General features: G+C 38.2%; 4 protein-coding genes across 4 annotated transcripts; all 4 read left to right on the top strand.

Annotated features, from left to right (window-relative positions):
- LOC102715602 lies at positions 1–6476 on the top strand. The gene is made up of 7 exons (XM_006659291.3): positions 1–229; positions 1455–1523; positions 1611–1672; positions 1750–1839; positions 1924–2045; positions 3485–3542; positions 5982–6476. The coding sequence occupies exons 2-7, from the start codon at positions 1457–1459 to the stop codon at positions 6171–6173; spliced, it is 591 nt and encodes a 196-aa protein (XP_006659354.1). The 5' UTR covers positions 1–229; positions 1455–1456; the 3' UTR covers positions 6174–6476.
- Positions 6477–8670: 2194 nt separating this feature from the next.
- On the top strand, positions 8671–12490 carry LOC102715325 (pentatricopeptide repeat-containing protein At1g19720). The gene is made up of 3 exons (XM_006659290.3): positions 8671–11428; positions 11517–11697; positions 12357–12490. Exon 1 carries the CDS (start codon positions 8721–8723, stop codon positions 11319–11321), a length of 2601 nt encoding a protein of 866 aa, XP_006659353.3. The 5' UTR covers positions 8671–8720; the 3' UTR covers positions 11322–11428; positions 11517–11697; positions 12357–12490.
- Positions 12491–14609: 2119 nt separating this feature from the next.
- Positions 14610–18585, top strand: LOC102715043 (NEDD8-conjugating enzyme Ubc12-like). The gene is made up of 6 exons (XM_006659289.3): positions 14610–14778; positions 16425–16537; positions 17010–17118; positions 17690–17768; positions 17887–18003; positions 18242–18585. The coding sequence occupies exons 2-6, from the start codon at positions 16429–16431 to the stop codon at positions 18377–18379; spliced, it is 552 nt and encodes a 183-aa protein (XP_006659352.1). The 5' UTR covers positions 14610–14778; positions 16425–16428; the 3' UTR covers positions 18380–18585.
- Positions 18586–20517: 1932 nt separating this feature from the next.
- LOC102714759 (major strawberry allergen Fra a 1-E-like) lies at positions 20518–21537 on the top strand. The gene is made up of 2 exons (XM_006659288.2): positions 20518–20770; positions 20931–21537. Exons 1-2 carry the CDS (start codon positions 20599–20601, stop codon positions 21209–21211), a joined length of 453 nt encoding a protein of 150 aa, XP_006659351.1. The 5' UTR covers positions 20518–20598; the 3' UTR covers positions 21212–21537.
- The last annotated feature ends 294 nt before the right edge of the window (positions 21538–21831 follow it).

Below are 21831 nucleotides of genomic sequence, written 5' to 3'. Positions count from 1 at the left end.
AAAAAAGAAAGGGAAAAATCCCGTCCTCTCCACTCCGCCGCAGCAGCCGCCGCCGCCGCCGGTCAGCAACCCCTATCTAGCCGCCCGACGGCGAGTTGACGAGGGGCGAATTCGTTACGCACGAAGCCCCGGCCGCCGCCCGAGCCCTATACACGCGCCTCCCCCAAAAGTCCACGCGACCTACGCTGCGGTATACTCCCTGTGCCGCCGCCGCCGCTTGGAGGATCCGGTAAGCTCTCGCCTGTAGCCGTATCCTCTCCTCGAACTGATGGAGCGGACGCCGGGTAGGGGGGGGGGGGGGTTCGGGCGTCTAGTTGTATATCGCGCGGTTTGCTGGATTGAGGGATCGATCGATGTGTTCGTGTGCGCGCCTAGGTTATCTATCTATGCTGCCAGTTGAATGGCGGTGCTTGGCTGCTGCTGTTAGAATATGCCCTAATTAGGTTAGGATTGTAGGTAATCATGTGAAATTTGGGCGCCGAATACTTGTATTCGACCAGAATGCTTGGGTGCTGAGTTTTGCAGCACCATCGATCTCCCTGTCTTACATTGGTCGTTATGCCTTGCGGATCAGCATGCTTTGCAGATGATCGTGCCCTTTGGTGACTAAGCTTCGTTTATGCCCTTTGGCAACTAAGGGGCTGTTTAGATCCAAGGACTTTTTTGTAGTCCCTTATCACATCGGATGTTTTATAGTCAATTAGAAGTATTAAATTTGGACTGATAACAAAATTAATTGCATAAATAAAGGCTATTTCATTAGATAGATTTTTTAAGCCTAATTAATCCACAATTAGCAAATGTTTACTGTAGCATCACATTCGCTAATCATGGACTAATTAGGCTCAATAGATTCGTCTTATGAAATAGTCCAGAATATGAGGTGGGTTTTATTAATAGTCTATATTTAATACTTCTAATTAGTGTCTAAACATTCGATGTGACAGGGACTAAAAAAAGTTGGGAGTATCCAAACACCCCCAAAGCTTCGTTGCTGGCGGATTGCTCCTGATGTCTAAACTCATTTATATCTGTTTAGTTTCAATATTAGTATCAGTCAAAATAGTCAAGGACTTAACAACAATTAGCTGATTTTACCTGTGAAAGATCCATTGGAAAATTCCATGACCTATGATGCTTGAACTTCTTTTTTACAAGTTTTAGCCTTGCTGATGTTAAATGCTTTATCTTTTTAGCTATTCTCTCTGTTCCACGTTATAAGATTTTCTGGCCTTACCTAGATTCATATGTGTGCTAATGAATCTAAATACATATACAAAACATATACATTGATACATGAATGCATCTAGATAAACCTATAAAATCTTATAATATGGAACGGAGGGAGTACTTGACAGATCTTACGTAGTTGACTTGCATTGTTATAATTACTTGCTGGAATAGTGTTTGGTTGTTCTTACTTCTCATGATTTCTCTGTTATTCACTTCTACAGAGATGGAGTCAGTGCCACTAACTGCTGAAGCTATTGCTTTTACTGAGAAAAAGATGGACATGACTTTAGGTCTGCTATTTTTTATTCCTTGCTTTCTGAATCAGTTGAAAGTTCAGATTGCTAGCATAGCTCATGTATTTTTATGTGCTTATGCAGATGACATTATTAAGATGTCAAAGAAAAAGAATCCTGGAGGCAAGAAACCCACTAGACAACCTGTAAGCATTTTAATTATTGTATATATCCCATGCTTTCATTGCAAGTCAGTGAATAACCTTATTGTTTATTATTGCAGATCAAGAAGCGTCCGTTCCAGGATGGTAATTCTAATCAAGGGAATGCAAAAGTTCAGCGGTTTATGGAATCTAGATCGACTATAAGACAAGTATGTGTTTTATATATGTGACGTAAATTCTTTGGCAGATATTCGTAGGTTCCATCTTACAGTGTTGTTTTGCTGAATCTTTAGGGTGTTCTTGCACAAAGGAGGACAAATCTTGGTGGAAATCAGTTCCCAGCTACAAAGCAGGCTGCAAAGAAGGCTGCTACAATGCCAATACGCAGCAGGGGTGTCAAATGGAACAAGCCAAGGTATGAGCTAACTGCCTAACTGCTAGATTGTTTCTTTCTTCTTCACAAAGTCTCTCTTATGAATGTATCTTAATAAGTAATAATGAACAGGTAAATGATGGTTCTTTTATTGCTTATGAGAAGGTTTACTTCATTCAAGAACTTGTTAAATACTTTTGACTCATGCACCTGTGGGTACATGGCCTGAGATTGATCATGGTGCTGGTGTTTGGAATCACCATATTAACTTTACCACGATTGGTATTCTGTTGGTATAAGCACATGCAAGTTTAAAGGTCAACGGACTTTTTATCCTTGTCAATACCTGGCCTATTGTTCGGTTGAACTGCGAGAAACATGATGGGTACAAGTTGAACTAAGCTGATCAGATCATACTGAGTTGAACCTTGTCTGTATGACATCAGTCACCACAAACGTTATGAGCGTTGCCTTTTTTTCTGGTTGTGCTTGTCACATTTGTGGAACTCCAGAAGCACCTTGGCAGTACATCAGTTATTGCCTGTCAGTCAATGTGGCAATTATTTTGATGTATTAATGGCAGCTGTATGAGTGCTGTTTGGGGTGGTCAGTCAAAATCTTTGTGAGGGTTCATTATTCTCGCTTGTTGGTGATCTCTAGCATCTTGCACCACTGTTCATCCCAGACGCTGGTTATGGATTGTATATGCTGAAGTTGAATGAGTTTCAACCATTTGCTACACACCTGTGGATCAATGGATTTTATTTGCTTTGATGAAGGGTCTTTCATGATGGAAATGCAAATCTAGCTTGTATTTTCAGCAAAGCTGTAAACTGTGTTTTGGAGTATATTTTGCTGCTGGTCTTGTATTCCTAGTTGCTCATATCAAGTGATGTGCTACTGCTGCTGTGCATGATTCTGAGTGTCCTCTTGTTGGATTTCGGACATCAGGTGGTATATGCTTTCTATTGCATATGCACTGATTAGTGGTGCCCAGCAGCAACTTTCGCATTACTCGCCTGCAGTTGAATTGGATAATAATTGATCATGGCATATCATGATTTTGCTTTTTAAGAACTGGTGGCTTCTCTAGCACTATTGGTTGGTCCTGGAATAATGGTCCCATCTGCTGACTGTGCCAACTTCATTGGTTCAAGCAAGCAATAAATCATGTCTATTGGGAAACATTGTTGGACTCGAATTTGGTATGAGGTTACAATTAGGGTGTTGAGGGGCTTGTGAACCATATATTTGCTCCCATTGATGTAATGCTACATTTTTCATTTCTGTTTGGTATTGTTGCATGGTATGTACACACTGACATAATACTTCTAAGAGGGGTATGGTGAGTTCGTTTGACCACTTTATGTAGCTATAGGCTATGGAACATATGGCTTTTGGTCCCCTGCTGCACACAAAACTATATATGCCTGAACGAATTTCTGCTTGTGTGAGCTGCTGATGTTTTGTTCTGGATGCAGTGCCCCACCTAAGTCAGTTCAGAGGAGGCCTGTAGGAGAGGCTTTTCAGAATGGGAAGGTAAGGATGAATCAGAGTTTACATGGGTTTTATTTCCAGTACTAGAATAATCAAGCATAAACTTTTGGTTTTTGTTACTAGGGTACAAGCCTTGTTTCTGATCATCTGCTTTAATTTTGTATATGGCATCTGTATTGACATTATATTTCTTGTGTAGTAGAACAATTAATTTGTAGTGAACAGAGCAACCTATCTTCTTGTAATCCAGGTAGTTTGCATGTAATTAATCCATGACTGTGTAATCCTTCCATTGTAAATAGTAGATTACTAGATTTATCATCATGACATTGTTGTGCTAATGACCCAACAGAAGGCTTGCTTCATAACAAGGAGGCCATACTGGTTTTGACAGTATTATCAGGATTTTTTAGTATTCTGGAAGATTATTGACAATAGTTTGTTTTCTGTACAACTTTTGTGAAATCCACAAAAAGGAAAAACAATGTGCTCAATTGGGGTCCCACCAGAAACTGACTGATTCTGGAGGCTTTATGTGATTCTTTCCTGATGTTTATAAAAATCAATTTTGATTTAGCTTTGCCACAATTCTTAGTGATTTGCTCATAATTACTGTTTGGTTGCTATCATCAACCATTTTTGTTGAGCTTTAATGCAATACCATGTTATCAAATATGACTGTTCTCACATGAAATTATAGATCCCACATTTTTTCTTGGTTATATATTTCTATTATTCATCTCCTCACATCGAACATTTGGCTGATTAATTTTGTGCTTACAATAGAGGATTAATGTTAGACAATACCGTGGATTTGGTGATAGTTGATTTTGTTCTTACAATAGAGGATCAATGTTAGGATATACTGTGGATTTGGATAGAAAAAACAGATTGTAGGAGCTAGGACTATGGGAGTGTATCTGGAATATGCACGGCCCAGAGCTGAGGTGCTCTGGCATGTTGAGATGTATGAAATATCTGGTACTACATCATCAGAAAATTAGATCACTTTTAGCTCAAGGTGCTAAAAACAAAGTAGAGAGGAAAAAGATCGAAGTACCCGTCATTATTTGGAAAGCAGTAGTCAACAAGAATATATGATGATATTAAGATAAATTAAATATCGGTAAATCTAAACAGTGTGCGTGCACTATTTAGGATTAACAAGTGAACACCACTAGTCCATCAACCAAGTAAGGAAAATATTTCTATCACTTAAGCTTTAAATAAATACTTATCTGATTTACAACCTGATTATACCATTGTATACATTGTCATTAAATGTTTACAACAAAATCTAACATGATTATACTTTTCTAAAAGATTGTAAATTACTCACTTAAGCTTCAAATAAAATTATCTTAAATTACTTATTTGATTTATGATCTGATTAGATCATTGTATTCATTGTAATTAAATTTTTATAACAAGATCTTACATTATTTATTTTTTTGTAAAAATATTGTAAATTACTTTTAGATTTGATTGAATTACTTGTTAGACATATAAACATAAATTCAGTAAAGTCTAAACGTAATTTACACAAATTATAAAATTAAGTTAAAACAAAAACGAAAGTCAGTTTTCACGACATTAAAAGTGAATCTATTGTGGGGATAAAAACATGAGTCTATCTACAAATTAAGTTTATCAACAAAAATTATATAACTAATCAATAAAGTAACTATTTCCAATGTTATAACTGTCTAAGATGTAATTTAGTAAAATATAAAAGTAGTTTACACATATAATAAAAGTAATTTACAACGTACATATTTAAATTATTTTTATAACAGATGTAAATTACTTTTAGATTTGATTGAATTACTTCTTAAGCATTTATAAAAGTAACTTCAATAAAACCTAAAAGTAATTTACACAAATTATAAAAGTGATTGAAAACAAAATGAAAGTAACTTGTCTCGGCATTAAAAACAAATGTATTGTGGGTGTAAAAAAATATGAGTCTATGTAGAAATCAAATTCAAACATGTAGAACTAACCAAAATAGTGAACTGTTCAGAACTTATATATTTCTTTTTATCAAAAATAATCATGTAAGATTGTGTTTGAATGATTTAATCGCAACGAACATAATGGTGTAATTGGATTGTAGATTGGGTAAGTAATTTAAGAGAAGATTTTATTTGGATCTTAGGTGGTAGCTAATTAAGCCTAATAAGTGTATATGCACTATGTAGTCCCTCTCGCGTCCATTGAATATATATGTTTTTTCTTTTGTTTTTGACTGTAGTATCTTGAATATATTATGCCTGTAATTTGGTTAACAATATTGTACCAGTGAGGCATTGAGCGAGTATTAATTACTGTCATGAATAACTTCTCTTCATGAGTTGCATTATGTTATATGTTAAAGTATGGAACATGTTTGATTATTTCATGTGTATGGCACTATTCTTGTTTTTAAGTTAGTTTGTTAACACCGCCAGTAAATCATAATGTGGCCTTATCCATGTGTAGGGCAAGGAGGTGCAGAACCAGGCGCCGAAGACAATGGATGCGCTCTTTGCACAAATGAAGCAGCAGAGGATGAGGACCATGCCGCAGCAACAGACAAACGCTGTCCCTGGACGCCAGTTTACCCAGCAGCGGCGTAATCAACAGCAGCGGCGAGGAAGAGGATATGGGGGCCGCACTGGCGGTAACCAATGAGTTCAAACCACATCCAATGTGCTTCTTGGGAGCATTTTCAATTCGCTGGTTTCTTGGGTGGGAGAACCCCTGAATGCTAACTGCACTTCTTTGTTCTCTTATCTCTGTTAAGAGAATCGTGAACATAAGCTTACTGAAGTTTGTACGCAGTTTTCAAGTTTCATATTTCTACTTCAGCTTGTATAATGTCTGATGGAATGGAATGTATGGAAATTTGCTTTTGTGTTATTAGTTGGGATATTTGTAGACAGCTATAGGTTTATGGATTATGGTGCCATTGAATTTCAGTGAGTTCAGCTTTTAGAAGTACAAGACCGACTTCTGTGTTAGTGTCAGAACATTGGCAGACTTGTTTCAGTCTTTTTCGACCCCTTTTCGAATAGTCTTAGCACTAAACCAAACCATTCTTTTAACTTTGGACTACCAAAATTTTGGTAGGGTGTCTATAAAATAATAATTTCAGGATAAAACAATACTTTCTAAATTTATATTTGTTTTCTTTAAATGCATTATTTTGGTTGGTTCTCCTAGCACCACTTCGTGCTTCTACGGTCGAAATTGACAAAACTTAAGTTATTTTATTCAATGCGCTTTTTGGAAACATCCACTCCCTCCCTTTCATATTACAAGTTACAAATATTACCTGTTACTTTAGTTTTGTCTAACCATTTACTTTAGTTTTGTCCAAAGTTAAATATCTTCAAGTTTAACCTAATTTATATAAAAGTGTAGCAATATTTTTAATATAAGAGTAAATTACACTCATATAGGACATGAACTTGCGTGCTGGGTGTAAATAGATATAATAACTTTTAAATTGCTCATTTTGATATAATAACTTGGTTAGTTGGTGCAAACCAGACCAAAATGATCAACACAATCAAAATTGCTCTAAATTGGTGCACACTAATGACATAACATCATACACATATGACTGTGATTTGGAGATCTTATTTTAAATTCAAATAAACCCAAATTAGCCAAGTTATTGTATCAGAATAAACAATTTGCAAGTTATTGTATCTATTTGCACCCACCATACATGTTTGTATACCGTGAACGCAATTTACTCTTAATATAAACTAGATATACTACAAAGTATATAAAATATATTTAGTGTTAGATTTAATAAAACTAATTATGTATTATGGATGTTAGTATATTTTTTTAATAAATTGTTATACTTGGATAGTTTTTAATTAGGATAACCCCGTCCCCAAGTGACTTCTATTTGTATTCGGATAAAATAAATTTAGGCATGCCTTCTCATAAATAGTTGAAAATGGATCCACCATATATGGATTTTGACTCTTTTTTTTTGTTAACCTGAATATAAAAAGAAATCATTTCACATCCCCTTGTATTACTATCAGACAAACTTTAATAATTCGTTAATCAGTACATAATTGGGCTGATTTTAATGAATATGATTAAACAAGATGATCATCACTTACCTTTACTGTTATGCACCAAAACTTTATGGATATCATATACCCCCGTATAAAAAAATTGTGGCAATATATGAAAATATAAGTTATAATTAAAATATATTTAGTACTAAATTTAATCACCATAAAGTAAATGATAATTACATGAGTAAGACGATAGTTAAACATGGATGGAAAACTTAACGACATTATCAAAATATGAAGGGAGTATTTGTAAGTGTACATCGAACAAGTTAGACATGTTTTCAACATCCACCCTGACGCTCAAACATACTAAGGGTAGGCGAAAATAGACAGAATTGGATTACTGGTTTTTAAACGTTCTCTTCCTTAAAATTTCCATTTAGTAATTATTACATCCGTTCCTTTCTAAATCATATGGATATGAATAAATCTATATACATATAAAACTTATTTATTGATCCATGAACAAATGAAGTATGACCAAAGCATATTATACTCTATTACTTTTTTATTTGATATTGTTTTCTTTGGAATCTATATTTGATCCTTCGTCTCATTAAAAATGTATAATTATTAATTATTTTGTTGCAATTTGGTTTATTACTCAACACACTTTAAGCATAACTTATAAATTTTCATCTTTTGATGACAAAATTAAATAAGATGAACGATCAAATATAGATAAGTCAGTGATATGAAATAAGAAAATGGAGAGAGTAATATGAAACAAACTTTCAATTTCAAATTTCAATTACTGCGAAGGGCGAAGCCATGTTCTAAGAGACTAAGAAAATGCTCAAGTGCTCGACAACTCCAGACTTCGGCATGGTTATTTACCCAAGTTAATTAATCCAGATTCACCGTTTTTAACGGCTAAACACTGTGATTATTGAAAAAAATATAAATTATATAGGAAAGTTGATTTAAACAATTTTAGCAATCTACTTTTAAATCTTTTTTATAGCTAATAATTAATTAATCTGTTACGTTTTATACGCTGGTTACTCGACGACGTAAGAACGCGGCCTTCGTATAGCAGTAGAAAATGCCGAGAAAACAGAAAAAAGACAAGGAAAAAACGAGAAGATAACATGCAGAAACCCAACCCTCCCAAGAACCTCTCCTTCCCCCTCCCATGGAGTTCCTCCTCCATCCTCCCTTCCCCTCCCTCCTCCTCCCCAAACCCCACCACTTGCCGCCCCACTTCCCCTCCTCCAAGCTCCGCCATGGCCGCCTCCAAGAACCCGTCATGGCGTTCCCGCAAGCGCCTCCTCTGCCGCTGTCGCTCCATGAAACGAGGAGCGGCGCCCACGCCCACCCGCGCCACGACCGGTCCATTCAGGAGCCCGACCCGGGAGCCCGCCCCTCCGGCTCCTCCGCGCGCAGCGGGGTGCCCCGGTTCTTCGCGGAGACCAAGCTCATCACGGTGCATTCCTGCGCGGGGCGCCTGGGCGACGCGCGGAAGGTGTTCGACGGGATGGGCCACAGGGATCTGCTCGCCTGGTCGGCCATGATCGGCGCGTACGCCATCAGGGGCATGTACGGTGAGGTCCTCGCGCTTGCGGTTAGCATGGTGGAGGAAGGAGTGCTCCCGGACAGGTTCTTGATCACGCGGGTTTTGCAGGCGTGTGCGTATGCCGCGGACCTGGAGCTTGGTAGGGCGCTCCATTCCATGGCTGTCAGGAGAGGGTATATGGGGAGAGTCAAGGATGTGCCGGTCGGGAACTCGGTGCTAGTGATGTACGCCAAATGTGGAAACTTGGGGTGTGCGCATAAGGTGTTCGAGAAGATGGTGTGCAGGGACTTGGGCACATGGAATTCGATGATTTTTGGTTATTGCCAGTCTGCTGAATGGGAGGAGGCACGGCGTCTGCTTGATGCCATGAGAGAGGAAGGCACAGAGCCGGGGGTTGTTACGTGGAACACATTGATTTCGAGCTATGCTAGGTCTGGAGATCTTGATGTGGCAATGGAATTGTTGGGGCAGATGGAGGAGTCTGGAGTTGCACCAGATGTTGTCACATGGACTAGCCTTGTGTCTGGCTTTGTTCATATGGATAGGGGTGATGAGGCACTTAGATGTTTTATTCGGATGCGTCTTGCTGGAGTTGAACCAAATGGCATGTCAATTGCAAGTGCTATCTCAGCTTGTGCGAGTTTGAAGTTACTAAATCAGGGAAGAGAACTCCATAGCCATGCTATTAAGGTTGGAAGTGTTAACAATGTGCTCTCAGGGAACTCCTTGGTTGACATGTATGCAAAATGTGGAGAAATAGTTGCAGCTTGGAGAATATTCAATGACATACCTGAGAAGGATATCTTCTCCTGGAATTCAATGATTGCAGGGTATGCACAGGCGGGTTATTGTGGCAAAGCATATGAGCTCTTCTGTAAGATGGAAAACTGTGGTGTTCGGCGCAATGTGATAACCTGGAATACAATGATCTCAGGGTACATACGGAATGGGGATGATGAGAGAGCTTTTGAGCTATTCCAGATGATGCAAAGCCATGGAGTAAAAAGGGATACGGCAACATGGAACATACTCATAGCTGGATCAGTGCATAATGGTTATTATGATAGAGCCCTAAGAATATTCCGGCAGATGCAGTCACTTTTGGTGAGGCCTGACTACATTACCATCCTTAGCATTATTCCAGCATTTGCAAATCTAGTTGCATGCTGGAAAGTACGGGAGATCCATGCCTGTATTTTTCACCACAATTTAGAATTGGATGGTAAAATTGCAAATGCACTTATCAATGCATATTCAAAATCTGGTGATCTTACTAGTGCCTGTTCTGTGTTTGATATGCATCCATCAAGGAACATTATTTCTTGGAACTGTATCATTCTCGCTCATTTGCTGCATGGTTCTCCAAATGAAGCCTTGAATCTTTTCTGTCGAATGAAACAAGAAGGTGTTTTGCCTGATCATACAACTTTGGTCGCTGTTATCAGGGCTTATGGTCTTATGGGAAAGGTATCTGAAGGGTCCCAAACATTTCTCAACATGGCCAATGATTACAATATAACTCCAGAATTAGATCATTATGCAGCAATGGTGGATCTTCTTGGACGGTCTGGCAAACTAAAACAAGCGTATGAGCTTATTGACGAGATGCCCCTGATACCCAATTCAACAGTCTGGGAGGCATTTCTTACTGCATCTGTAATGCATGGAAATGTAAGAATGGCTCACCTGGCAGGTAGAGAGCTGTCTGCGATTGATCCTGGAGATCCCAGAGTCCAAAGGTTAGCTTCTAGTTTGCAAGATTTAACTGGAAAATCTGTTGATATGCCAAAGGAGATGGCACCCAACAAAGGTAGAAAATTAGATGAAGCCAAGAGTTGTTCAATAGAAATCAGGAATAAGGCTTATGTGTTCTCAAATGGTGATAATGTTGGCTTAGAGGATACAGTAGCAGAACTAAAGTCAATGATGATTAAGATGGGATACTCTATGCTTGACATTGGTATTGGAATTCTAGATGTTGAAGAAGAAAAGGAAGAAGTTATTGGACTCCATTGTGAGAAGCTAGCAATTGCGTTTGGGCTTTCTAATTCCCCGCATTTCAGAAACATACGGATAATCAAAACTGCAAGGATGTGTAGTCACTGCCACACTTTTGCCAAGTTAGTTTCAAAGAAATATGAACGGCATATACTGATTAAGGATCCAAAGTGCTTGCATAAGTTTGAGGATGGAAAATGCTCTTGTGAAGATTATTGGTGAATAGTGGATACAGATGGTACAAGTCTACTGGGCAAAAGATCTTGCCAAATGTCCTTTTCTGAAGAGTTATCCATTACAGGAATACACATTGCTAACCTCTTAAAAAGGTATTTTTCATTTTGTTGTCATGTCACGCCAGGAATTGCTTAGGGTGAAAATTTCGTGTCCTGTTGACATGGTTGCTTATCCTTGTAGAGTTCACACATGGAGGATAGCCTATCCACCAATTCAATGTCAAGATAAAAAATCTAGTACTATGTGTTATTGAAAAAGAAACCACTTCTGATGTCATTCTCTGCTTCACTGAGGTTTATTTTGAACAGCTTGGGAGAGATCATCTGATCAGCATCCATTCTATCATTCAAGAAACAGTTTGGTACAAACCATTACCTTTTTTAGGTTCAGTTCATTGTTCTAGATAGTGAACAACTTAGCATCTCTAAATTTACATTTATATTTTGATAATTTGGTGAATGCTTCTATTAACTATGAAAAAAATACCTCACTCACCATTAAACTGATTCATCAAATTGGTTGAGTTTTGGTTCACATGGGGATTACTAGCACATTGAGGATGGCCAGATAACCTGGCCAAAAGGGAACCGAGGTATTAGAAGGTGGAGATAAATATAGATTAGGATGGAAAAAATTGAGGGATAAATATAGATCAGGATAGAAGAACTATAGGCATTGAGAGATCACAATAATGGAATAAAGGATAGAATATTGTTCTTGATTGATCCCATTTGACGCTGATGCCCATTATTTTCTCTAGATTTATCCCTAACACAATATATTGTTTATACATGAACTAAGCTGATGTTTATACACAGGAATATGCTTTTATCAAATTTCCAGCATTTTGACAGTGTCGTATGGCAGCATGTACGGATTAGAATGGGATGCCAGTTATTGTAGTTTCTAAATCTTGCCAGTATCATTTTGTTTTCCTTTGCTGATGCTGATTCTATTGTAGTCTCTATCTGATTTGTTTTGCTTTGCTGGGTGAAATATTAATACCACTGCCTTTTGCAGGTTCAGAAGCATGAATATGGCAATATAACACTGAAGAGTCATTGACTTCAGTGGAAAAATTAGTGTCTTAACCATAAACCTTAGGATAGTGAGGCTAGAAAAGCTCTTAGCCACATTCATTCCAATAGAGAAAACCATCATCTTACATTACACTTCATTCCCTCCCATTTTGCTGACACAATTTGTGGGATTTGTTTGCCCCTGTAACCAATGAATTTATAAGGAAGCCCCCCGGAAAGCGTGGTTAGCAGCTAATCGTGTACACCATGTATCAGCTTAGTTGAAAAGTTAGATAGCCTCCATTTGAAAAAAGCCCAGATCAACTCACCTATATGTGGGGTCTGTGGTTCATTTTGTTAGATGTTTTTTGGCATAGGCAGTATAGCTAGCTGTATTGACCTTACATTCTTTTGTAGGGTGTATTCTTCATATTTGTATAGTAGCCTTTTATACCTGTTGGCTCATTTTGGTCTTTGTATATCAAAGTCCATTCGTCTCAACATATCGAATCACTCTGGAGAAATAAAAAAAGAGTCCACCTATTCATTTATTATTATGTTATGAACAAATCCTTTGTTGATGTTAGGTTGTATACCACTGTGATCATTGTGTTGTGTGAAAGATCAGGGAGTCAAGTTATTCTTTTATCTTGTGTGGTGCTTGTTGCAGCATGGGTAGAGAGATGGGAATAAGATTCTCTTCCGCTGATCTGAATTTCTTCTCCTTTTTTTTTCTGTCAAATGTCAATTCAGGGAATAAAGAAAAGGAAGAGAAATAAAATTATTCCAATTTGACTTTTATATTTTGGCCCGAAGGTACAACTACCAGTGAAGAGATTCTCTCATTCCCATATGCCAAGAGGAGTGTTCTTTCTTTTTATGCTTAGACTCTTTTTTTTTGGCTTGTGGACGCGACTTTATATTATACTGCATGGTTCATTTAGGTCAATTTGCCGCTGATTCCTTTTTCCACTATGGCACTCTAATTACCAGAAGTTGCGATGTGACCTGTATCTTTGGACATCTCTTGTATTTTTCATAAACTAATGGCTTTTGAGACTGGGAAAAGTAGTCGTATCGAACGCAAAATTTCTCGTTTTTAGGCCCCCTCGATGAAACAGAGTTCCAAACAGATTCATGAATAAGAAAGATCATGGAGATGGGAAGAGCGCTAAATCAAACCAAGGTGAATTAGGAGAGGGGAATTTGCATGTCTTATGCCCTCACGTGTGCGTGTGATATCTTAATGAAACTCCCATCTCAACGTGATTAGTTATCGTATACTGTTCTGGATTTGGTTCACACACTAGTGGAGTGATTGTTTGTATTTTAGAGAAAAGCCAAATGCTATATTTGCAAACAAAAAATATTTTATGAACAAAACTTTTATATACATGCTTTTAGCGATTTAAATGCAAAGCCCAAAAAATAAACTATAATAAAAACTCAAAAATTAGCTTTAAATTTAAGGTTAAAACTTTTAATTTTTTTTGGTTTATAAGAACAAGCAGAAGCGAAAAGATAAGAGCATTGGTCTACACTAGCTCAATTATCAAAATATCTTATACTTTGAATTTTTTTAATTTTAGAGCAAAACCCTTCCAAATAATAGAATCATTATATAAGAAATTGTCAGACAATATTATGCGGTCATACCATTATAGTGGCATGTGGAAACACCGTTGGTGGATTGAGACCATGTGACTGCATCGATGACCGTACGCAGTTTTAGCCGTCTATTTTGATGGTCGAACACTCATAGTCATCGCTACAGTAAAACTACTAATAGTAAAATATGTTATAGTAAGTGCTCGCGTTGATTTCATTCGTCCGATCTCCATCCAAGACTGATAACACCAACTACATAAGTTGTTGTCATAGTAGTAACTTCAGCTGATCCAGACCCAAAGCTGATAGTCAGTCAAATAACTACGCCAAACCGTTCTTTATTAAGTGACTACGCCACCCGTTCAGATGACTAAAATTTTTAAGTCTTTTCATAAAATTTAGATCGGTTTATATCGCCTTAAGATTAAAGGAAAAATAAAAAGGTTAAATAAATAAATAAAAATTCACAAGAGTGGACCACCAAACATTCGTATAGTCGAGTATATCGTGTGTCACCTGACCTGGGTTTATCACATTACTGGCAGCCGGAACCGGGGACTTGCAGCCAGGTTGCCGTCCGGACAAGTCTCCTGCGTGCCGCGCCGATCCTCTCCCTAACGCCTGCGACGGCGAGCAGCCAGCGCCGCCGGCGTCCTCCTCCTCCTGCTGCTGCTTCCGCCGCATCGTGTACTCTCCCCCCCCCCCTCTCACTCACTCCTCCTTGCTCCTCCCAGCTCAGGCAAGTCTTCTCAGCCTCGACTCGACTCGACCGCCCGCGCCGATTTCCCCTTCGTCCCGCGAGCTTCCGCCCTCCGGTGAGCACCCTCCCTCTTTCGAATTTGCCTTATCCTTGCCTTATCTTGTGCTAGATCCGGAAGCTAGCTAGGTTTTTCTGTTTGGTCTCAACCATAACAGTAATATCAGTTAATTTTTTCCTCCAAAACAAAGAAAGAAGAAAAAAAAAATCTGGGGGTTCAACTGTACCCTCTTGTCCCATGTTAGGTCCGCCCCTGAATAATGGAGGAATACAATTGAAATCTTTTTTGCATGCGTTGATCTTCTCGAGGAAAGAAGTACCAGTAAAAGATAAAGAATCTGTTTCATGCCATACCAGTACATTGTTTGTGGGCTTGCAGGAACAACTCAGTCATGATGATGGCATATCAGTTTGTTTAGATTCTGTTTGAGATAAGTTATGCAGTGCGGAAATTGTGATTTTGTTTGATCTCATGATATGGCCATTTTTTGCTCCTCCGTGGATAAGAATATATTTTTGTGCAGCAATGGTTTGCAGTTCATGGAATGTCGATTTTGCTAGCCTTATGGTAATGTGTTAGCTATTAACCATTGAACATTCTTTTATATGTTTTGAGTTTTACCCAAACCTAGGGGGTTAGCATGATAAATCATTAAACGTATTTTGCATAGCTGGCCTGCCCTAACTTTCTTTGAACACTGAGATCAGCTCAATCCTTGGAGGAAGCTGTCTGGTTACCTTTTTATGTTGCATACTGAACTGTGGTTGGTTTTGTTTATGTCTAAGTGGACTAAAAAATTGTAAGAAATATGCTATCTGTTTCTCTAATTGCAAACGTATATGATGTTTTTGAGTTTCATCTGTCTGCAATGATTACGCTGACACAATACACCACACCATCCTGCTGTCCAGAGGCATACCTCCTGATGTTCATCGGTAGGCTGAATACTCATATTTCTAGGAAGTAACTATACTTCAAAGCATCAAACCAGTTTTGTCCAGTTGTTTAGCGAGTGGTCGTAGCACTCAGTACGTGCTGTGTTCGAGTCCCATGAAACCACCTTTTGTGTTGATTGCTCTCTCTTGTTTTTCCATTTTCTTCCAAAAAGTGACTATGTTTTTTCTCCTTCTGTAACCCGTCTAGGGTCTTTACTCCTTATTGAAATATAATTGGCAGTCCTTCTGCGGGTTTTTCAAAAAAAAAGGAGACTATGTTCTTTGCAAAATAGAGCTATTATGTTTTAAAATCATATTAAACCAAATGGATAATTATTTTTCTACTATAGTTTTTCTATACTTTAGTACTTTTCTTATTAAAAACTTGCACATTTTTAAAAAATCTTATTGTGCTAATCTTGAAAACCCATCCTCAAAAATTAAAAATCCTGCGTCCGCCACTTGTGCTGTCAGCAGATCATTGTCATGATTACATATGAAACTTTCTGGCATTCATCAATTATGGTCTTGTGGATGTCTCTTTGATGCTTAGCCTGTGTTAGCAAACTTTACTTGTTCTTGGATTAGTTTGTGTGGGACACAGAGAATAATTACTTTCGAGGATGGTAATAGATTATTGAGCCCTTATAACTTGTAAATTTTTGTAAGTAACTAACTGAACTGATTTGTGCCATGCGCTGCCCACTTCATATATATGCTCCTATAGAGAAAAAAGGTTTCTTCGGATAATTTATTCTTCTTTCCCAGGAAAATGCTAAACCTTATTAAGATAAAGGGTCAAAAGAAGGAAGATGCAGCAAATGCAAATGGAAAGCCTCCTGCCAAAAAGCAAAGTCCAGGGGAGTTGCGTCTTCACAAAGGTTTGCCATTTCATAAATGACTAGCTGAATGCATGTGCTTTGCAAAGGATAAAAACATATTATGTTATTCCTAGAATAAAAAGAAAAATACTTTTCATGAAATATGTGACCATCTTTTTTATATAGGAAATATCCATATCAATTTGATTTTATGTGGATATCCATCTAGATTTGATTGATTTTTAATATTACGAAGTTAAGGGGGTAATTGTAAAAATGCAATGGGAGTAGGTGGTGGTGGCGGCAGGCTTTTATAGTAGTAAAGATATAGTTCACTTGGATTAAATTTGATTTCTCTCTTCATTATATAAATATATGCAGTGCGATTATCCGTATCATGGGTTTCCTTCCCCTTGTTTAGTTTGCATCAACATATCACTTCATCTTACTACTCTCATAGCCACATTGTTGCAGTAGGTGATCTTTTTATTACTGTCACTTTTAAATTGCCTTTCTTTTTCCTTGCTTGCAGATATTGCTGAGCTTAACCTTCCTAAGTCAACTAGAATTTCTTTTCCTAATGGCAAGGATGATCTAATGAACTTTGAAGTTACTATTCGACCTGATGAGGGGTATTATGTGTAAGTTATCTACAGATGTTTCTTTTACATATAGTCTTCCTTTGGTGGTTCTGTGAAATATGTTACCTGTTTTATCTGAATTGGTGATTCTACACCTAAATATCCATCAAATTGACACCTGGATCGCAAAATAAAATATGAATTTGCTACTTCCTGCATCGATAAGTTCATTTGATGATGAAGTGATAGTTGTTAGAATAAGGAATAAGAGGATTCAGGTGTGTATCATAAAGGCCTAAAGAAGTCTTTTTTTATTTTATAGGTTTCATATGATACTTTACACTGGAATACAGGGCTATTAGCAGCACACGTAACTTTGCCTTTGGTCTTTTCCTTAACAGGTTCCTATTGTTGATTCCTGTATTACAGTAATTCGTAATTATTACTTTCCTTTTTGTCCTTTCGGTTTGGTTTTTTAGTAACCTTAGCTACTCAAATTTGAAGTGGCAGAGGTGGACCACAGTTACCTTTCCTTTTTCTATTTCAGATAATGGTGGATGTGTTAATAGCTGAATACTCATTATTTTTATTTCAAAGTTTTGGTTCTAATGTGGATTTTATTATTCTTCAGAGGTGGTAAATTTGTTTTTACCTTCCAAGTTCCTCCTGCCTACCCTCATGAACCACCCAAAGTCAAGTGCAAGACTAAGGTAGCTAGTCTGTTTCCATTGATGTAGTGCTTTTTTGTTCTTCCCAAATAAGTATCTTCCAGCAATCCACCTTTTTAATCTGTAACTGTAGGTTTTCATGATTGCAACATATTACTAGGTCTATCATCCCAATATTGACTTGGAGGGAAATGTATGCCTGAACATTCTGCGTGAAGATTGGAAGCCTGTCCTGAATGTCAACACGATTGTATATGGCTTGAATCTTCTTTTCTCAGTGAGTATAATGCTTGTTTATCTTAGCATTGTGTATGCGAGTAAGAAAAAATAAAATCAAACTGTACATGCCTTCGAAAAATTAATTTGTATCACACTCGTTTGGAACATTGTTACAACACCATCTTCCCTTTTCTGCTCATTATTTACCTATAAAAAGCTGTTAACTGATTTCGTAGACTAATAATTTTGTTTTGTCACTTGTTACCTTGGTAATTGATTTTCTATCACACGTGCAGCAACCCAATGATGAAGATCCCCTAAACCACGAGGCAGCAGCAGTTCTTCGAGATAACCCAGAAAAGTTTGAGAGAAATGTCCAGAGGGCAATGGCTGGAGGCTATGTCGGTGAAGTCCACTTCCCTAGATGTATGTAAGACCTGAAGATGGTGATCAGCATCTGACGTATCTGCTGCTGCCCTTTCTCCTACCAATGCTCTATGGTGGAAGTAGTATAACTATTGAGGAACTCCTCTTGTTATGTACCAATGGCACTCGCTAGAAAGTAAGTTAGCGAGGCAATCGTACACTTGATGTTTAGAACTCGCGATCTGAAGACTCTGAATTAACCTGTTGTGGCAAATGCTCTCTTTTGTCCCGTGTCGTGTGCACGCATCTCCGTCAGAAATTCGGATTCATAACAGCTTCTGAGATGCTTTCTGTATATGCTGCACTCTGCACTCACTGCCTGTTATGAATTATGACTACCAGGAAGTAATAACAAGATTACTGACATTGCTTGTTAGACAGGGATGGACATGGGTTAACCCGTGGGTAACTTAGGGCCACCTCTAGTTGTTGAACTAAGTTTTACCATATAATGAAATTTAGTTCATTTAGTTGAACTAGAGTTGACCCTAAAATATCCGTAGGTCAACCAACGGCCATCCCTAATGGTGTAACAAGCTGCCTTGGGTAATTTTGTTGTTCTTTCTTCCAAGCTTTGTAACTGAGAAGGCCCTTCTCTACCACCTGAATGTTCTGGAAGGCATTCCATGGCTGTTCTAACTGCAAAGGGCAGTGAGCTGTTGCTTTCTGCAAATCTGTGGTCATACACCCAAGATCTAGCAGAAAAGTAAACAAAGATCCATCTGTAGTGGCCTTATAAACCTATTGAGATAGAGCAGGTGGAGGGTGGATTTCGATGGATGTTGAGCCGAAGAACAAATTACTCTATTAGATTGGTTGGTTGCAATTAAGAAGGAATAATGTAGTAGTGGCATGAGAGGTAATTAATGACCAATGGCATACAAACTAATGAATATGGTGCAGTGGAAAAGGTTGGCTGTAATGAGAGTTTAGAGCATATCCTTATTGCTCCGAGTTATTTAGCTGTCATCTACTTTCTCCATCCCAAAACAAATCAACCTTTCAGTTTCTAGATACAAAATTTACGATTAATAATTTTATTTTTATTGGATAAAACATGAATAGTACTTTATGTGTGACTATTTTTTTAAAAAATAATTTTGAAAATTTTTTAAATAAAACGGATGGTCAGACGCTCAACACAAAAGCCGAAAAGTTGGTTTTTTAAGGACCGAGGGAGTATTTTGCACGATCTCTGTACTAATCCATACTTGAGCTTTGGAACGATATATACCCCAGAGAAACTTTTACTTCGCTTTCAATCGTTTCAGAACTTTTCTAGCAGTAGCTGATAATTAATTAATTACCTTGAATCCTTGATAGACATATCTGACTGTCTCTGCATGTAATTTTACACGGGAAGTAAGAGGGACATTTTCTTAACATAATACTTGGATATAGCCATGTAGGAATATATATAAATCCGAGGATTCTTTTTTTTTTCTAAAACGAAAAAAATATAATTCCAGTGATGTTGAATGGTTTACTGGCAATATGATGCATCGAATGACCTCATTCTCGCCTCTCTTGTGTTTGATTGAACATATATTCTATAGCCGCAAAAATCTATTGAGTCCTAGGAGAATGATCATGGACTGACGGGGATGACATTGATAAGCACTTCACATAATTTAACTGACTCTACATGGCTATAACAATCATTCATCATTTCTTGCGGTTTTATCCTGCTAGTGGGTTCCTTCGTAAGCACATGATGTGTAATGGAGTGGATTTGGATTCTCTGATCCTGAAAAACCAATATGAATAGTTTGCTGAATCATATGGACCATCTGGTCAAGACCTTCAGAGCAGCAGAAAAATCAAGATAAAATCTACTACTTTCCTTTTTGTAAACAATTTAGGGCTTATGCTATTGCTTGGTCATGCTCAAGTTCAGAAGTTGAACAGCAACCTCAGACCAGTGTGCACTAGATCTTTCGAAACCGCCGGAAATCTGCACAGCAAATCGATTCTCTGATGTAAAGGATCCATTTTACTCCCTCCAATGTGGCCATCCTTGTCAAGGCAACAACAATTCAATATTTACAGGAGGAGCAGTACTCCTCTGCAACTGCAATGGACCTAGTGCCAGCTTCCCCTATATAAGGCCAGGTGAGCCACTCATCAGAATGCACACAGCAGCAGCAGCAGCAGCAACACTTGCAACTAGAAGCCAGCCAGCCAGCCACACTACTCACTCAGCATTAGCAACTAGGTAGGAAAGAAGATGAAGAGCTTGCAAGGTGAGGTGAAGCTGAACATCCCTGCAAACAAGGCATGGGAGATGTTCACCAACAATGAGACCCTGGGCAAGATCAGCCCTGAGATGCTGTCGGGCGCCGAGTACCTGGAAGGAGATGGCAGCCCTGGAAGCCTCAGGGTCTTCAAGCTTGGACCTGGTAAAAACTACCTCAGATGTTCTGCTTCAGAGTTTTTTTCCAGTTGTTGCCATGTACTGTCACAGACTCAGTGGTGTCATCTGCGCGCATACTGTAGCTGTACGACAATATCTTTCGGTTGTCCTTATAGCTGTTAAACATGAACTGTTGTCAACTGCAGCACTGCATCACTTTGTGAAGGAATCTGTTCAGAAGATTGAGAAGGTTGAGACGGGCCGGTGCTTCGGCTATGAAGTGGTCAGTGGTGAGCTGAAGGAGGTCTATGATCCCTACCATGTCACCTTCTCCTTCGCCCCTGTGCCGGGGAAGGAAGAGGAACAGTGTGTAGCTGGGTGGAAGGCTGAGTTTGAGCCCATCTCCCCCACCTCACCACCACCAGAGAAGGCCAAGGATGCCGCCCTCGGGTTCCTGAAATTGTTCGAAACTTGTGAAGCCCAGTAACATGACAACAAATGCTGCCATCATGATGGAGATAAGTATGAAGAAATGTGTGGGTAGGACAATATATGGTGTGCTAGGCTTGACATGTGTAATATGTGCCTTGCATCTTTCTAGGTGTGTGTGTTATCTTTGTTTTAAAAAATATATAAGTATGTGTTATGTCAACTACTGTTAAAAGGAAATGTAATAAATCTGGACTGTTCTCTTAATGTACCAAGATATTCCTACCACCTTCCTTGGGTTCCATCTCAAGAATCTCAGGAAAAAAGGGGAGGATTTAACTAGAAATTTGGGGACAGAAAATGTGTCAAAAACAAGGATATATTGATGATACAGAACTCAAACAACACAAGCACTTAAGACGTAAAGAAAGCTAAGGAATTTATTAGAAAACTCAAACATAGTTCTCCAAGCAAGTCACACACAGCATTGAGCAACAACATGATACAAACATCACTGGAGTATTCTTCATTTTTTCCTAGAATGACAACTTGGAGGATGTAGAAAAAGAGAGACTCGTTTCTTCTAAAGAGTCATATATAGCCACAGAATTAAATATAACCAAGTAGTGTATGATGTCACAGAATTGTTGGTATCCTAATGAAGACAAGTATGGAGAA

This window comes from Oryza brachyantha, chromosome 8 (genome assembly GCF_000231095.2).
Source record: "Oryza brachyantha chromosome 8, ObraRS2, whole genome shotgun sequence".
NCBI lineage: Eukaryota > Viridiplantae > Streptophyta > Magnoliopsida > Poales > Poaceae > Oryza > Oryza brachyantha.
The sequence above is the reverse complement of the archived record's forward strand: the minus strand, read 5'-3'. Positions and strand labels throughout refer to the sequence as shown.